A 16,900-nucleotide genomic window follows, 5' to 3' on the forward strand; every position below is an offset into this window, starting at 1 on the left:
TCCACTAAACGGCGTCCCACCACAAAGTCTGGAAATTCTTCAAGCAGCAAATGAACCATATGCGCATTTTAAGGGCTTTGCGGCTAATTTGGCGAGCTGCGAGCTGCACTTTCGGACACCCCTGCTTTCAGCCGTCAGGTGCAGCGCAGTTTGAGCACCATAAAAATGAATGGAATGCCAACCCGTCCGTCGCAGCTCAGAATCGAAGAGACTCAATGAGCTTTTTCCGGACACCATTTCAATTCTATTGTGCTTTTTAATGGCATCAACGTTGACTTCATCAGTGCCATCGCGACACACACACAAACACAGTTAAGTTGGTCTTGTAAAATTCCTCTTAGCCATCTGTCGGCCTCGAGGAGCAAAACTATAAAGCAGGTCGACGCAGGAAGCGCTTGCCCATCTGCTTCCTGTCCAGGCTCAGTCGCAGTCGCGGTCTAGACGGACGAGCGGACAATAAAACATCATCGCTGGCGTGCGCAAAAAAGTCAGGGAATTGTCGCTGGGCGTTAAAGGTCAGATGCGCAGTTTTCCAACGGCAGGAGCAGACGTTACCTAAGCAGTTGCCCTCTTTGAGACGTCACGGGCGGAGAGAAAGTAGCGCAGGCGACTGCAGCAGTCAGCAACGTGCTTAAAGTATGCATTGTGAGTCATTTGACACAAAGTGTTGCCGATTTTGCACAGGCCTCTCATTTGGCAGCTGTAAAAGTGAGCGCTAATGTGAGCAAATGCTCACTTTTCTTTCTTGAGGGTGAAATTTGGGGCGCATGTACCGTAGGCTAATTTAGCTAATCCTAGGGGGTGAGCTAACGAAGTCATTGCTGTAAAGCACATCATAGGACATCCTCTATCTAATCAGAAAGAGCCACAGAATCAAATGTGTCTTGTTAGAATATGTCTTGGTTGTCATTGCTACAAGTCGTCAATTGGAATTCAAAATTAGCGTGGCAGGAACAGAAACGTGGAATCACTTAGGACCGAAAACTCGTTTAGGTGCCGTTGCCGTTGACTGTACGTTATGTTCTTTGAGTTACGGCATTTTTGAGATGCGTGATGCCTGCGAGGGCTTGTCAGCAATCCATCATTCTGTACTGCATGGAGATCCTGTTCCAGAACATCACCACTGTGCCCGATCAGGATAACCCAGATGTTAGATTTGTTAGATAGATTTGATTCCCTGATTGAAGCCATCCCAATGAAGCGTGATTTTCCTGATTATACACAAGACATCACTCGACTACGTTCTGCCGGGGACACCCTGTTCCAGACAGGTTTCGGGCGCGAGGCTGAAGAAATAAACAAAAAAGTTAAAACGAGACGTTGAGTGATCAATGCGGTTGGAGCAAGGCGACCGTTTGTCAGTTTCCGTCTGTCTCGTCCCGTCTAGCCGGAATCAGGAAGTTCTCTTGGGTAGTGAACGGAATAAACGGCATCAGGATGAGCCCCGGAGACCAATCGGGCCTGCCAAGGGCGGGGTTGATGATGGACTAAACCATCGGGGCGCCAATTCTCTGATTTCCGCGATGGACAAGTCCAGACAAGAGCTTCCAGTAAAAGCAGCGGGAAAACGTCACAAGTCGTTTCATCAGGCGATGTGCTGATGTTGGCTGATTTGTTCCTGCTCCAGGCACGGATACCGATCCCACACACACACCCCCTACCGTCGCCGTCCCCACAACCTCCACCGGCAACATTTTCCATGTTGTTTGTCGAACGTTTCAAGATGTTTGGTGGGAAATTTCCATCAGAGCCGCTGCCACTTTTTGCCAAACATGGCCAAGATTTTTTTCCAAGAATCAATGGAGCAGACGCTTCTGATGTGCTTGCAATAAGCAATAAGCACGCACAGACGCGCACGCTAACACGCGTACACTTTCTCACACATTTTATAGTCCAGATCAAATAAACTGAAGTCCCGACAACATTCCTGTCGACTGGGAAAGGGCCACGGTTGCGGTTCCACGCTTCAGGGAGGGACAGAAAAAAAAAAAACAAGGGAGGCAAAATCAAAACGATTTCACGATGAATATAAAATGACAATTTAAAAAAAAAACATGAATTTGGATATACGATCAATATAGCATTTAATATGGGGACGCTTATTGATTTTATTACTAATGAGTGAAATAAAGTGAAATTTGGTGCTTATTTAATTTTTTTATGAAAAATGCATTGAGCGAAAATTAAATCAGTAAAATTCAATATTTGTAAATGGAGACAAAATTTAAATAAATTAATAGGAATACGCATAACATGTATGGATTAGTAAAACAAAATTGTGTAATTTATTTTTAATATAGCATTAAAACATTAATATTAGAGCAAAATATACACACACAAAAAAATGCAAAAATGTAATTGACTCAAAAATACTTTCACAATCCGGTATTATTTGTGCATATAATAATCATCATCATAACAAAAATAATAATGCGTACATTGACCCTCAACATGCATCTGATTAAAACATGAAATTTACTTGAGCATTTGACTGACATCCACGATCCCCGCATGCCCCCACCCCCCAAAAAAAGAAAAAAAAACCTCACTGGCTCTGAATGTGCCCTGTCATGTTATAGTCCAGATTCCATTAATATCTTACGACGTCTGAACACGCACGAGAGAAGCGTATATCGATAATTACCTAACCAAAAGAATGCAAGAAAATCATTTCTAATTGTCGGAGTTCAGTGGTGGGCGTCACCTGGTGTGATTTCAAGGCGGGACATGGCAATCTCTGAGCTCTTGAAGAGCATTTACAACACAATCACAACTATTAAATCCCACCCCCCACCCCAAAAAAAAAAGAATAATAAATACACAAAAGGAGTCTTTGATGCCCCTAACATGCATGCAGCATACGATATCAAATCCAGAGACTGTGCAACTATGACAGCTGTTGAGTGGCAACGCGTTGGAGAAATCCGATCGCATACAGATGTGATCAATCGGCATCGTCAAACTTCTTCCATATTTTGGAAGCTATTTGTCTTGGGGCTGAGAAACGTAAAAAGCTCCTTCGCCTTGAACAAGATGTACATTGTTGCCATTAAAAGGCCTTTAAATCGGTTGAGTTAGCGCAATTTTGATGAACGGTTTGTGGTGGTGGTGGGGGGGGGGGTTAACTCTCCGTGTGATTCATTTTGTTTGGAAGGCATCTAACGAATAGCAGTAGGGGAAAAACTTCAAACTAAGACTTTGAAATTTTTTTTTTCATTTGAAATCTTGGCGTTTGACACACAAAAAGGATTCTGTTGCTGGCAAAGCTTCTTAGCGCCCCCCCCACACACACACATCCTCCCCCTCCTCCCCTCGCCATTCAAAAGTCAAGTCGTCTCGCTGGAAAGAGAGGAGAGCCCGGCCAATCGGGAAGATACGCGGGACCCATTTAGAGCTCCTCGGTAGATCTGATTTATGAATTGATGTAAAAAAAAAAAAAAAAAACGGTGACTTGAACGAGCTTGGAAACATTTCATCACTTCCTCCCCGATAAGACTGACGCGCAGATCAATAGCGTTCACTTAATTCGCGACAGAACGCATGCGCCAAGTCTCCGTCTTACCTGCCTGGCTTTGCGACGCAAAGTGCTGAGCTCGGCGCGTACTTTGTTCCATCCACTCCGAAACGCCGCCTTGATTCTAATCAAGAGCTCGATCCCGTCCGTCTCCCAGTCGGAAAAACCGCATAGTCATATTAAACCGGCGCTCAAACTCTTGTAATATTCGCTTGAAGGCAGCGGTGTTTGGCCTGCCATTCGATTCCGATTGCTATTATTCCACTTAAGCTCCTTGGTGTAATAACTTGTAAATCCGGCAAATCACAATTAATTGAGTCGTCGGGCAGGCTGGCAGGCTGGCAGGCAGCTCCGTTTGCCAACATTAGCATATGCTGGTTCTTTTCTCGGGACGGAAATGTTCCCTGGGCCGGTTACCCGGGAAACGGCACAGACTTGGACGCCGGATTCCCTAAACAGCGAGAGTCAACTGCAGCAGTCGTTGCATTGGAAACAAGCTGTTGAATTATTTTGGTGAAGCAGCATGTGGCTCATCACCCGATCGGATGATTTTTTTTTTGTTTTGTTTTTTCCTTCGGTTGAATGGAGGCACTTCAACACAAGATAGCAAACGAAACCACATCACTTGCGAAAGACCGCTAACGCACATGCAAAACGCCATAGGCGGGCTAATGCTAATGAACTAGCACTGATCATGTGGTCGCGGATCATGATATAGGACAATACTCTGAGGAGTTCATTTTTCTTACAAAAAACAGTATTCGAGTCTTCTTTTTGTACAGGTATCTGTAGTTCTACTTCAGTTTAGAGTGAAAATCATTTTTGCAACCTCTGTGTTCGTCAGAAATTCAAATGGGATCAAAACGGCTGTAAATGAGCCACTAATAGCATTGAACGGAGGCTACTTCGCCCTAATGAGCGACTACTGTGTGCGCGTGTGAATGCGTGTATGTGGGTGCGTGTGTGTGTGGGTGTGTGTGTGTATTACGAAAGAAAACAGTGCAAACATTGAAGCAAACTTCCTCCAAGTGAAGCATCATTATCACATGAATACGCGTCAACAGCTAGATTCGTTTGCATCAGCCCACAGAGGTCATTTCCCACAGGGCCCCATTTGAGTGTGGGTGTGCGTGCGTGTGTGTGTGATCTGTTTATTCTATTAGCTGAGATACAGCCGGTCAGAAAATGGGGACAACTCTGTTCGCACTCCTGCAAAACGACTTAAGAGTTCGTCCAGCCTGGGATTTACTTGCACACTCCCAACACTCATTCTTGAAATATTTCCGCTAGTATGAATTTAAAAAAAAAAAAGACGGAGTGCTGGCCTATGGAGGAGTAATGGTGGAAACAGTAACTGAAGTCAAATCGTTTGCGTGTATGCGCTGGGGAGAGAGGTTGCCACATTGAAGCACCAGACAGGATCAAACCTGCTCCCCTGTTGTCTGATGCAGTTCAGATCTCAAAATTAACTCAAACTCGATGCAGGTTTGAAGACTTTGAAGAAATTGATTGACCTAATCAGAGTCCATTTTGGAAGGCACCCCTGCAAGCGGCCAAAATAGCCTAAAATAGTCGCTCCGGCCAAAATTGGGAGACTTTTGGAGGATTTTTGAGACTTTTTTTGTGGGCCTACTGTACTCATGATCGGTATGGCATGTCCAATTTCACATTCCTAATTTGAAACTAGCTTCAGGGGATGAATTTCAAAAAATGTATAAGTGTATAAGCAATTCGGAAAATGGAGGGATATACTATTGGGTGCTGCTGAGCAAAAGTGGCTGTTTCAAATTAATTTAAGACTTCCTTTGTTTTTGTAGGTCTACTCATTATAGACACATTGACCAAATTTGAATTTTGAAACTGGCTCTGGAAGCTAAATGAAAAAAAAAGAAAAAAAATTTGAGAGAGGGCTACCGAGCCAAAGTGGCTATTTTTTAACTTCCGAAATGCTTTTGGGAGTGGGTCCTCAAAACTTTTTGGTGGGTTTCCGCATGATCGATATGGCTACCAAAGTTCAAAGTAAAAAAATTGACTTCGGGGGCTGAATTTTTTAGATGGTGGTACCAAGCCAAACCCAGTTTGGATCAAAATGGCAGACCTCTTGTGTGTTTTGGAGTAAGGGTTTTTGGTTGTGTTTTTTTGTGGGTCGAATGATAGACCTGCAGATCAAATGCCAGCCCAAATCCTGACAATTTTCTGCCTTTTTGCGGCTGGGATAACCCTGAAATTGTGAGGACTATCATGCCACATCTCATTTTCCTTGGTCTACTTCTCCCCAAAACACAAAACCCACCAAACTGTCTGAAGAGTCATTGAACTTGCCCTTGCATCCAATCCCAGATGACCATCGTCCGAAGGAGATGGGAACAAATTAGGCCAGAGTGTGTTAACGAGACTGAAGAGGAGTTTTCAAGTCCTCCCTATCATTACCAGATGTTGCGATGACTGCCAGCTGAATCACTGCTCCACTCTCCCTTTCTTGCACTCCTTCTTAGCCTTCTTCTTCTTCTTCTTCTTCTTCCAATTTCCAGCTGTTTTCGTTGCCCGGGCTCCACCAATTGTTTGGGGTCTTCGCCCTCCCTCCTCTTGCTTTCGACTCTCTCTCCTCTCTCTGCATCTCTCTCTCTCCCTCTCTCCCTTTCTCTCCCCTCCCCTTGTTGTGACAGAGCACACCTGCTTGATCTCCACTGTCGAGCGCTCCCGAGTCCAATTACCCCAAAAGGCCCAAGCAGCCGCTTTTCGCTGCCTCCTCATCCCCCCCCACCCCCGAAAAAAAACAACTTGCCTGGATTTTTTTTCTTTTTTTTTTCTCGGGGAGTCCCAGCCTCTGCTCTTTGCCTTCTGCTTCTCCCGGGAACAGGTTGGTTGCTGCATCCTTTTCACTTCTAGGGGGAGAATGATGGGAATCGTATGACCGGGAGGGGGGGAAAAAAGTGCTGAAAAGTAATCGGAACGTATGCGTAAAGCTTTTTGGACGATGTCATTTTATGTGTATTGATCTTCTATGTCTTTGCAAGCTTTTCTGATTCCTACTTGGAATTCCACTCAGGCGCCCTTTTGCCGGGATAAAGGGGGTGTGGTGGGTGCCTGTTGATGCTGGTGCTTTCACTCTCCCCCCCTTTGGTCTTTTGTTCATCCAATTCTGCCTTTTCCTGCCGTTTGTTTTTTTATTGTTTGTGTAGCCAAGTGGACTGTTTTGACACTTGGCCGATTGATTGTTTGGATGGAGCCCGCGTGGAAGCTCCAGCATTCCTGCATGGCGACGGCTTGAAAATGTATTTTTTTTTTTTTGTGTTGACACAGAGAGAACACAAATGGGCGGTGGGGAGTGGGGGTGGGTATTCTCTGTCATTTGTGCTGGGAAAATATTTGGATTTGCTGCATCGATGAGGAAAAACAAGCATTTCTCTGTGATTATTCACCCCATTTACATGAATAATGGCTTGTTTCTGAGCAGCAAAGCCCTTATCTGTCAAAAAAAAAAAGAGAGAACCTCCTCCCCTCCTACGCGTCGCTTCCCTGCAGGAGCCAAATTGCTCAAGGGGCAGTTTAAATGCTTTGAACGCAAGATGAAAAAAAATAAATTAACATTGTACCTGCCATTAAATCGTATAATTGCACAGCTTTCATCCTCCATCATCGAGAAGAGCTCTCAAGCTAACTCATTACATCCTCTTTGCCAGCAGCAAAAAGAACTAATGGGACTTATAGGCTGCAGTGGAAAAAAAAAAAAAAAAAAAGTAATGAAAATCTGGGCTCGGAGGACAATCAGCGTGGAGCCAAGCAGATGTTTAACATTTAAAAAGCAGCCGTAAGTGAATGGAAGGTTTGTGCAGAGGAGATCTTGGGCTCTTCTTTCCTCATCTGCAGTCCAAAAGCAGCTCAAGAACAATGCAAGTCGCACATGCTTTTCTAGTTAGGCGGATCAAACAGTGGAGTGACATACCAAAAGCGAAGGGGGGATGGAATTGGGTGGTGGGAGAAACGTCGAACATATACAAAAAAAATATTTTTTTTAAAAATCCTAATAATGGTGTTGTCTATTGTCTTACAAGGGAGTGGGGGTGGGGGTTCGTTCACTCACTTTTGAGTGTTTGCACATGTTGGCTCTTGTGAAATTTCCTCATAAGTCACAAAACCGGCGGTGGGAGCTCTTCCAGAAACTTTTTCATCAGACGCGGGAGGATGAGGAGGGCTTGGGGCTGGGGGAGGGGGAGGGGTAGGCGGGGGTTAATGGGGGCACACGTGTTTTAAATGTCACAAGGCCTTGACAATGCTGTCAACGCAGAGACAGTGTTGTCAAAAGTCGAACGCAAGCTGGGAAAATGACACAAAAAGCAAGTGGAGGAAAAATTACGCCAGCCAGCTCCGTTTCCTGCCTGGGATTCATTAGGAGTGCTGGGGCCACGTTTAAGGGGGGGTGGGGGGGCACCAAGAAGGGGGGATGGGACTGACTTGGAAGGAGATTTGGTCTCTTGGTCATACATTCAGATCTCAGTCATGTTTTAAGAAGAACATGGAGATATTTTCCAGTCTGGGGGGCTAAATTTTGATGAAGTCCTTGCATAGAAACAACACCACCCCAGTTTCCCAACTCTACCCAAATATTGATACCAGCATCGATTATTGACTTGTTATGGGAACGATACAGTATGGCAGGCCATTAATCCACCATAACTATTTTTAAAAAAATTGCAGCAACGAATACCACCCCAGAGGCACCCCTACAGACAAAGAGTTGATTACCAAGAAAATCAGTATCGGTATCCGTATCACTGATACTGGTCTTGCATGTAGTTGGTACTGAATCTATATCAAATATTGTCTGAATACACTTTTCTTTTAAAGCACAAAAAATTTTGGGGGGCGTGCGTTTAAACAGGTTGTTACATCAAGTGAATATTTTTTAAGTTGTATAAAGGAGAGGAGGAGTGCTGCATTTATGTCAAGAGGGGTTTTTGGGGGGTGTGGGAGCACACAACACAGTCTGGGATGGGCTTAGCTACGAGTTAATTAGCCCGCTCTCACCACTTGGAAGATTAGGTGGACATTTTAGAACTCCTGATGACTCAACCAAAAAGCATGTTTAAAAACAGCTAAATCCTCCACATGGTAAGTCCCCGCAGTACCTGCCACACACACATACGCAAAGCCACAGCTGGGAAATATTACAACCCTATTTAAAAAGGAATGCCGTGAAAAATGATCAGCAATCATCCCAGTGAAAATATCCTTCTCACTCCCTGGAAGGGAGACAAAACAATTTTTGTAGGGGTGGTGGGAGGAAAGCTACATTTTGCTTTGAGGCGCAGATAAGAAATGTTTGAGGCGGAGACGTGCTGCGACATGTTTTGACACGTGTTCTGCTATCGGTGGATTCTCCACGAGACCATCATCCCCGCCAGAACCGCGTGCCTGAGGGCGCAACAGGTCGTGTTATGATAACATGATGCTTTTTGACTTGGGAGATTTTTTTTTTGGAGGGGATGCGTCGTTTGGGTTTGTATGTTGGATTTTGCCAAATTCTATTGGCAAAAAAAAAGTTCAGAATTCAAATTAATATTTGAAAAGGTTTTCAGTTTTGGGAGTTCTAAGCATCTATGGGAAAATCATGAGAGATTTGGTGGATACCCTTCTTTACTTTTGAGGATTTTTTTTGGGGGGTGCGGGGGGGTAAATTATGCTACATAAGGTGGGTGGAGGTGCGTGATCACACCCTCACAAACAAGTCGAATTCAATATGTCAATAATGTCATTGTGCTTGACACACAAACCTTCAAATGAAACTAAAATATTGCCAATAGTGATACATTTTCGGGGAGGGGTGTGGAGGTGCGCCATCTCGGTGATGATGTCGCCAATTCATAATCGGCAAAAAAAAAAAAGTGTAATTTGAACAAACCGATAAATGAAAAATAACTAAGGGTGAGCGGCTTTTTTTTAATGTTGATTATGTGCAAAAAAAAAGTAAAACTTGCACAACAAATTAACGAGCTCTATGGGTTTTTTTTTTTTTTTTTTTACTGGAGATGGTGCACGGCTTGAAAAGATAAACAAACCAAGTGTCAGATGGTGCGGCACTCTTGTTTTACAGGCAGGATTAAGCTGCCGTGGAAAAAGTGGCCGTCTGGCAGAGGCTGATGAAAATTTAACGGGGGCCGAAAAAAACAGTTGACGGGGGTGCACGGACGTCGCGGGTCACAAGCGGGAGACGCGGTTGACTACTTAACGGTGAAAGCGCCGATTCTGCACGCATCTTCTGAAATGCTCGGAGCCGCCGCGCGCTGGCCAGATGTGCGTCCAATTCCAACAATGAACATTTCCAACGAAGGACCTCGCCCTAAACAAACAACCGAAAGGCATTTGTCGAGAACTTGGCCCACCGTGTGTGCAGATGAGATGTCTTCCGTTTTGTTTTCTTTTTTTGCTGAATATGTACTTTTTTTTTTTTTGAGATAAGAGAGCTTGACAAAGCCAAGATGACTCAGTTTGCGAGGAAAGTGGAACAAGATGTCCTCTGGATCTTATAAAGCCCAGACAAGAAGTCTTTGTTGCAACGATCATGTGACAACATGGCAAACATGTCGTAAAGTACAGCAATATAAACCTACGTGTTTGTTTTTTTTACAATAACCAGATAATCTAATCTAGGTCGTTCTCGGTTGTGTGGAAGTGGTTGAAGCTGCATTTTTGGTGGGACGAGGGTTATCATTACGTCTCGGGTCGAGCAGTCGTTCGTGCGGCCTCACGTAACGCCGTCCCGGACTGACAGAATTCACACTTTCAAGCGCCCTAACGATGCCGTCGGATTATATGAACACGTAAACAGTCAATCAGTGGCAAACGTTGCCTCAGTTTCCGCATCCTGGTTTTGCGATTTCCGAGCCAAATCGCTCGTCAGCCGCATGTGGCTCATTCGTGCCCTTTCATTACGAAGCTTACACAGGCTACAAAGCATGGCAAGATGATTGGCGGGTGCTTGCGCCGTGAAAAGGTCAGCGAGTGTGTGTTTTGTGAGCGTAGAACCAGTGGAGTTGTGAAAAATGGCCATCGAAAGCAAATTTCACATTTTTCTTGGCTTAAGTGTATCGTTGGACGACTTGTTACCTGCTGCGGAAAAGCTAATTATTACGCAACGGGATGTATTTCATGATGGATAAATGGTCAAAATCCAAGTACGCAGCCAAACATTACAGTTTTAGTTAAGTCCCGTAAATCATCGGAATAGCCGGACCGCATCCGTTTCTAATGTTGCCCTTTTCCTCTTTGAAGGACAAGTGGGCCAAGTCCTGTCCAGAAATTGACAGCCACGCTTTGAACTCATTCACTCCCAAAGACGTGTCTAAACGTCTTTTCAGACTTGGTCCAGAATTGGCTGATAGTAAATGAGTTAACGGGCTTTGGCATTCAACCACTGCCTATCATCTTTAAGCTACAACATCACCACAACCGTCCATCTGTTTTTGCCTTCTGCATTGGAGGCACTCGAGTCCGATTCCTTTCCCACGTTGAAGACATCCCAGTCACATTTTTGTCCCTTTTTCCGCAGGCTACCCCCTTCCACTAGCAGCACCATGAGATCGGCTTGTCTCTCTCTGCTCCTGGTCACCGCCTGCTGGGCGCTTCCCTTCCGCCAATCTGGCTTCCTAGACTTCATGATGGAGGACGAGCCCGGCTCCGGTTTGCCCGAGTCGCCCACTCAGGTGGAAGAAACCATGATGATCCCCGAAGGACCCAGGTGCCCATTCCGCTGCCAGTGCCACCTGCGTGTGGTCCAGTGTTCCGACCTTGGTAAGACCACCAGATTTGGGTAAAATTAGGGTGAATGATCCATTCACCCAACACCGCAGGGGATTTTCCGTACTGAAACTGCTGAACTTCGCAGTCTTAATCCATCGAGAGGAAATTGTGTGACGGAGGAAAAACCGGAACTCTCCAATGTTAATTGAGTCCAAATGTTCTCCGACAAGATCACTTAAAGACCACAATTCCGCTCCACACAGTCACAACAGTTTACCCCAACGTTATCTTCCATGTTTGTCTAATCTGACGTACAGTATATACACACACGACAAGAAAAGGCCCTCTTTCCACTCAGGGGTGCTCAGGTCTCAGCGTTAAACGGAGACTCACGGACAAACTGGGTGCAGTGATCATAAAACACCGAGTCCCGGACAATCATCTCGACTGAGATCTTCCGACAATGAGCAAACAGAGTTCCATGAAGCTCCATGGCTGGAATCCTTAAAAACCACAAAAGTTGTCGGACCTGTCCGACAAACGTTCCAGGCGAAGTCCACGGTAGCAGTACCCAGTTGCGTTTGAATGACACTTAGCGAGGGTTATGAAAACACTGTGGGGTGTGTTGTCGTGGCAACGGTAATAACAGGAAGTGGGGAGCCACGAAGAGGCTCCATGTACGGTGATGAGAAACATGTGACCGTTCAAAGTGGTACGCCAACAGCGGGGGTGACAGGTGACTTCAATTAGGACCAAGTTAGTACGAATGACGCATTTTTCTTATTTTTTAAATCCGTACGATGTTTACCATACTCTCCTACTTTAGGACCGAGTGCGAGTACTGAGCCACTTCTGATGATAATCAATCGCAAGTGTTGCCGAGTGTGCAGTTTGCAGCCGACCAAAAGACTCATTCGATAAGAAACTCCACATTGTCGTAATCTAGTGTCGCAGACGCGGTGAGGAAGTTTGCTTAGCATGTGCTGGAAGTGATTCAAACGCGGCTTCGCTATCAAAACTTGACTTTCAACTGCAGGGGCGAGTCATGCAGTCTTGGTCTTAATCATTTCCTGGACGTCAATCGGCAACTCATTTGTCATACTAGACGCGACGTCAGCCGCCAGATTTCAAGTGTTGCGTAAAGTTTGACAGATTCTACGAAACCCAAGCGGGCCACACCCATGAGGCGACATTTTTCGGGTTTCACGTAAGACAAATCTGTTAGGATAGGCCGAGGAGCTCAAACCTCAAAAATCGAAACTGTTTCTTTGCGCCTCAAATGTAAATGAAACCGTCACGTGTTGCCACAGATGGCAAAACGCCGTAACCGCGATATGACTCTCCTCTAAAATATTTCTCATCCAGGTGGCGCAGGTGTCGGTTTTTACGAGACTGTTTCACGACACGCGTCATGCGACGCTAAAGCATGAGCTTGGCATGCAGCTATGTCACTCAGGAAATTTGTTTTCAGTTCCATTTCCTGCCATGTGTGCCTCTGAGAACGGTCAACATTTATTGTTATTTGGTCCCTTGGGAGCATATTGTAAACACACCGGTTTAAAAGTTCCTGCTTTTTGGAACTTAGACTGAACCTATTTCCAAAAAAAGTGATTGAGCGGGCTAAGAATTTTGAATCACGATGAACATGCATATTAAAATTTTTATTTAGGTGACATTTTGGGATATTTTTCTCGAGTGTTGTTTTTCTACCCCCCCCCCCCCCCCCACAGGTCTGAAAGAGGTTCCCAAGGACATCCCAGATGACACCACCCTGCTCGATCTGCAGAACAACAAGATCACCGAGATCAAGGAGAACGACTTCAAGAACCTCAAAGGGCTGCACGTAAGAGGCCTTTGCACCCGTCCGTCAGTTGCCGGCTGCACGGAAACTATTCACGTGTGGATTTCCGAGATCTGGTTCTCCCTTCGGAACGGGTCACATTCCTCCCATCGCCTCAAGTCTGTTGACATGAGCGTGGAGACGAACGCCAGTGCGGATTTGAATGACCCCCAACCCCCACCCACTTTGTACTGACGACTGATAAGCTCCCGGGGATGTCATGGAAAAGTTTACAGTGACCTTGCAGGAACGCAATATGGTGGAAAAACTCGAATGTTAGAATTCTAGAAGGACTTACAATGGCTTAGTTTGTGTTTACAAGTCCGAAAATCGAGTCTAATGGTGCAGGTAAGCACCTCCCAGTCTTGGGAAAGAATGATTTTCTTGTTTTTTATGATGTGTAAGCAATAGGCTTGCCAAAACAGTGTGGTCTGGCGTGATTTATAGCCTCTGGTTATGTCATTGCCCCCCAATTATAACACAAAGGAATTGTGCTGATTGGAAACAGAGCAGCGGTCGTCGATGCCAATATTTTTTTTTCCCCCCGTCCCCAGGCGCTGATCCTGGTGAACAACAAGATCAGCAGCATCCACGCCAAGGCCCTCAGCCCCCTGACCAAGCTGCAGCGACTCTACCTGTCCAAGAACAATCTCAAGGAGATGCCGGCCAACATGCCCAAGAGTCTTCAGGAGCTGCGCATCCACGAGAACGAGATCACCAAGATAAAGAAGGCGTCCTTCCAGGGGATGTCCCACGTTATCGTCATGGGTAACTCGACAACAAAATGTCCACCGTAGTATTGGGCGGAGAATAATCGAGTCTTCCGTTCTTCCGATGACTCAATTCTCATCTTAGAGCTCGGCTCCAACCCCCTGAAGAGCGCCGGGATCGATTCCGGTGCTTTTGCCGATCTCAAGAGAGTCTCCTACATTCGCATTGCGGACACTCAGATTACAGAGATCCCGCAAGGTACCCGGTTCATTTAACATAATTTATTCAGCTTCAACATTCTTGATGGTGGTGGTGGTGGTGGGTTTTATTTTTTTAACTTTTTGCACAGGTCTGCCCAGCTCACTCTCTGAACTGCACCTGGATGGAAACAGAATCTCCAAGGTCACCGCTGAGAGTATGAAAGGCCTCAAGCAGCTAGCCAAGTACTAAAAATGTTTTGATTCTCTCATTTGTAACCGATACATTATAGGATGTCTCTTTCGTTCCTCAACTGTAATCATTAAGCAGAGCAAAAAAGCCTTTGTTTTTGTATTTGGTCCGTGCTGGAGGTTTTCAAACCGACACTTTTGATATCCAGAATTTGGGATTTTTCATCCTCTTCAAATCTCTTGGATGAAGTTTGGCAAAGCAAAAGGAGAGTTGCGGGATTGTCCAAATGACCGGGTTTGGACAGAAACTATGCGGTGGAAAATTGGGACTGAACAAAGAAAGCTTTGATGCGACAGCAGTGGAATTGTGTTTCATTTTCCATTTTGTCACAACAAAATCTTGGATTGGAACGACAGGTGCAAGCAGACGGATGTTTCCACGTCCTCGTTTTCTCACCGGCTACTACAACTGTCCTACAAATGATAATGACACAACACTTGTTCCCCACAGGCTGGGTCTGAGCCATAATGAGATCAGCCTGGTGGAGAACGGCACCCTGGTGAACGTCCCCCACCTGCGAGAGATCCATCTCGACCACAACGCCCTGACCGTCGTGCCCCCCGGCCTGCCCGACCACAAATACATCCAGGTTGGACTTTAGCTCGTCATTGCCGTGATTCGGTTCGGCCTGATTTGCACTGACACGTGGTAAACCTGAAGCCAAGTCACAAGTTATTCTGCTCATTAGGAAGATTGCTGATATCGCATCCCTTGTTTGAACTTTCAAATAGTTTATGGTCACGAAAAGACTATTACGAAACGCCACTTGCGCAAGTCTTTGCGAAAGCCCACACAGTGTGAGCTCTCATGAGAAACACATTGTTTCTAGGCGGGATTCGTTGGAAACGAGTCGAGAGTGCTTCACCACCATTCAGTTTGCGAGGCGTCATACCGCCGGGAGGTTTCGAGCAACGTTTGTTAGGATTTGGCGAAAATTTCTGATCCAATTTCCTCAGAAACATGGCTGGCGTTTTCTTTCAATACAAAGCGAATGCAGAGCCACAATTGGATTCTCATCTCGAATGATTATGATCATCCTTTCGGAAATCACGGCTGCAATTAATTCAACCCCCCCCTGCTTGCAGGTGGTCTACCTCCACGTCAACAAGATTGGCGCGGTGGGAACAGAGGATTTCTGCCCCCCCGGCTTCAATACAAAGAAGGCCATGTACTCGGGCATCAGCCTCTTCAGCAACCCCGTTCCCTACTGGGAAGTGCAGCCCATCACCTTCCGTTGCGTTTTCGACCGCTCCGCCATCCAGCTGGGCAACTACAGGAAGAAGTAGAGCGGCTCTCCGCCCGACACCCCCTCCACCCCCCCACCACCATCCTTTACCACCACAGCCACCACTAAGGAAGTGTGCATTTGTAAATGAGCGTGTGAAAGTTTGTGTGTGTGTGTGTTTGACCACTGACCGTCACCCTTCCGACCCAACTCTTTCCTGATGGTGGACATGGACCTCAAGCACATTTTTTTTGTTTGACTACATTTGTTTTTAGACCGGTTATTCAACTCGGCTTGAATAACCGGTCCCAAAAAAATGAAAAACAACACAAAAAACGGCTTGCAGCAAACACGCGCTGCATATCATTGGTAGAGCCGTAATATATTCTCACACTCATACTGTAGCATAGTCATGCGCATCATATGGGACGGTTATTAATTTTTTGTATTTTTTTTTTGTAGACGAGGCCTGTGGAGCAGGCGGGAAAGCCGAGAAAGTTTTCAATCATTTCTGTTTTCGAGAATGCGTGACTTCCATCACTTTGCTCACGCTCACTACTCGTCTCCTCTTTCATTTAAAAAAAAATTTTTTTGCTGTTCAGTGAGAACCAAGGTTCCTTTCTAAATTTAGAATAAACCATATATGTTTAAAATGTCATGCCCCAAATTTTATATGCATGCTTTTATTCCTGCTATTATTTTTCCGGAATCGCTTCCTAATGTTCTTTTCCCCTGCTACCTTTTTTTTTGTTTGTTTTCAAGAGCAGGGTGTCCCCGCGGCACCCCAAAGTCGGTGTGAATGTTTTATGTATAGACACTGTATATAAATGCTGTATAAAAAACTCTCATTGCATAAAAAAAAGGCACAAGCACTTACCATAGCTTAAACTCTTAATATATCAGCAACAAAGGTGTTCCTCTTCATCTCACGAGCAGGGAGCTCCCGCGAAAGGTGTCCTGAAAGAATAAAAAAAAAATAATGAAAAAAAACGTTGCGATGGTTGTAATGACAGAAACCGTGCATTGTCGTCATCAAACACAAGAAACAAAGGCCCAAGATAAGGTAAGATGATCATAGATGAAGGTGCGAGACCACATCCTGGTCCACTAGCGAGCAGGAAACGCCACCTTTGCACTGCTTAAGTTTTACGTGACCATTTTTATGGTGCGGGACAAAAAAATATTGACACAAGAGGCACGTTCGGCCCACTGTGATTTACAGCTCTCGAGAGACTGTGGGAATACTTGGGTTCAAGAAACGGAGCAAGACGCAGCGGGTGAGACGAAGCGCTTCGATTCAAATATGGCCGTTGCGGTTGGGGATCGACATCGATCGACTGCCGCGGCATCTGTAAAAACAGAACCTTTGACGAGCAGGCTGCTGGGATCTAATGTGCCGTTTTCGGGCCAAAGCCTGGAA

The 16,900-nt window shown here is 45.4% G+C and overlaps 1 protein-coding gene across 1 annotated transcript; it reads left to right on the forward strand.

Moving 5' to 3' along the window:
• The first annotated feature begins 11,069 nt into the window (after nt 1-11,069).
• Nucleotides 11,070-16,356, forward strand: dcn (decorin). The gene is made up of 7 exons (XM_052055555.1): nt 11,070-11,305; nt 12,985-13,097; nt 13,649-13,862; nt 13,950-14,063; nt 14,155-14,248; nt 14,706-14,844; nt 15,341-16,356. The coding sequence occupies exons 1-7, from the start codon at nt 11,089-11,091 to the stop codon at nt 15,539-15,541; spliced, it is 1,092 nt and encodes a 363-aa protein (XP_051911515.1). The 5' UTR covers nt 11,070-11,088; the 3' UTR covers nt 15,542-16,356.
• The last annotated feature ends 544 nt before the right edge of the window (nt 16,357-16,900 follow it).

Source organism: Hippocampus zosterae, chromosome 21 (assembly GCF_025434085.1).
Source record: "Hippocampus zosterae strain Florida chromosome 21, ASM2543408v3, whole genome shotgun sequence".
In the NCBI taxonomy this organism is placed as follows: Eukaryota; Metazoa; Chordata; class Actinopteri; order Syngnathiformes; family Syngnathidae; genus Hippocampus; species Hippocampus zosterae.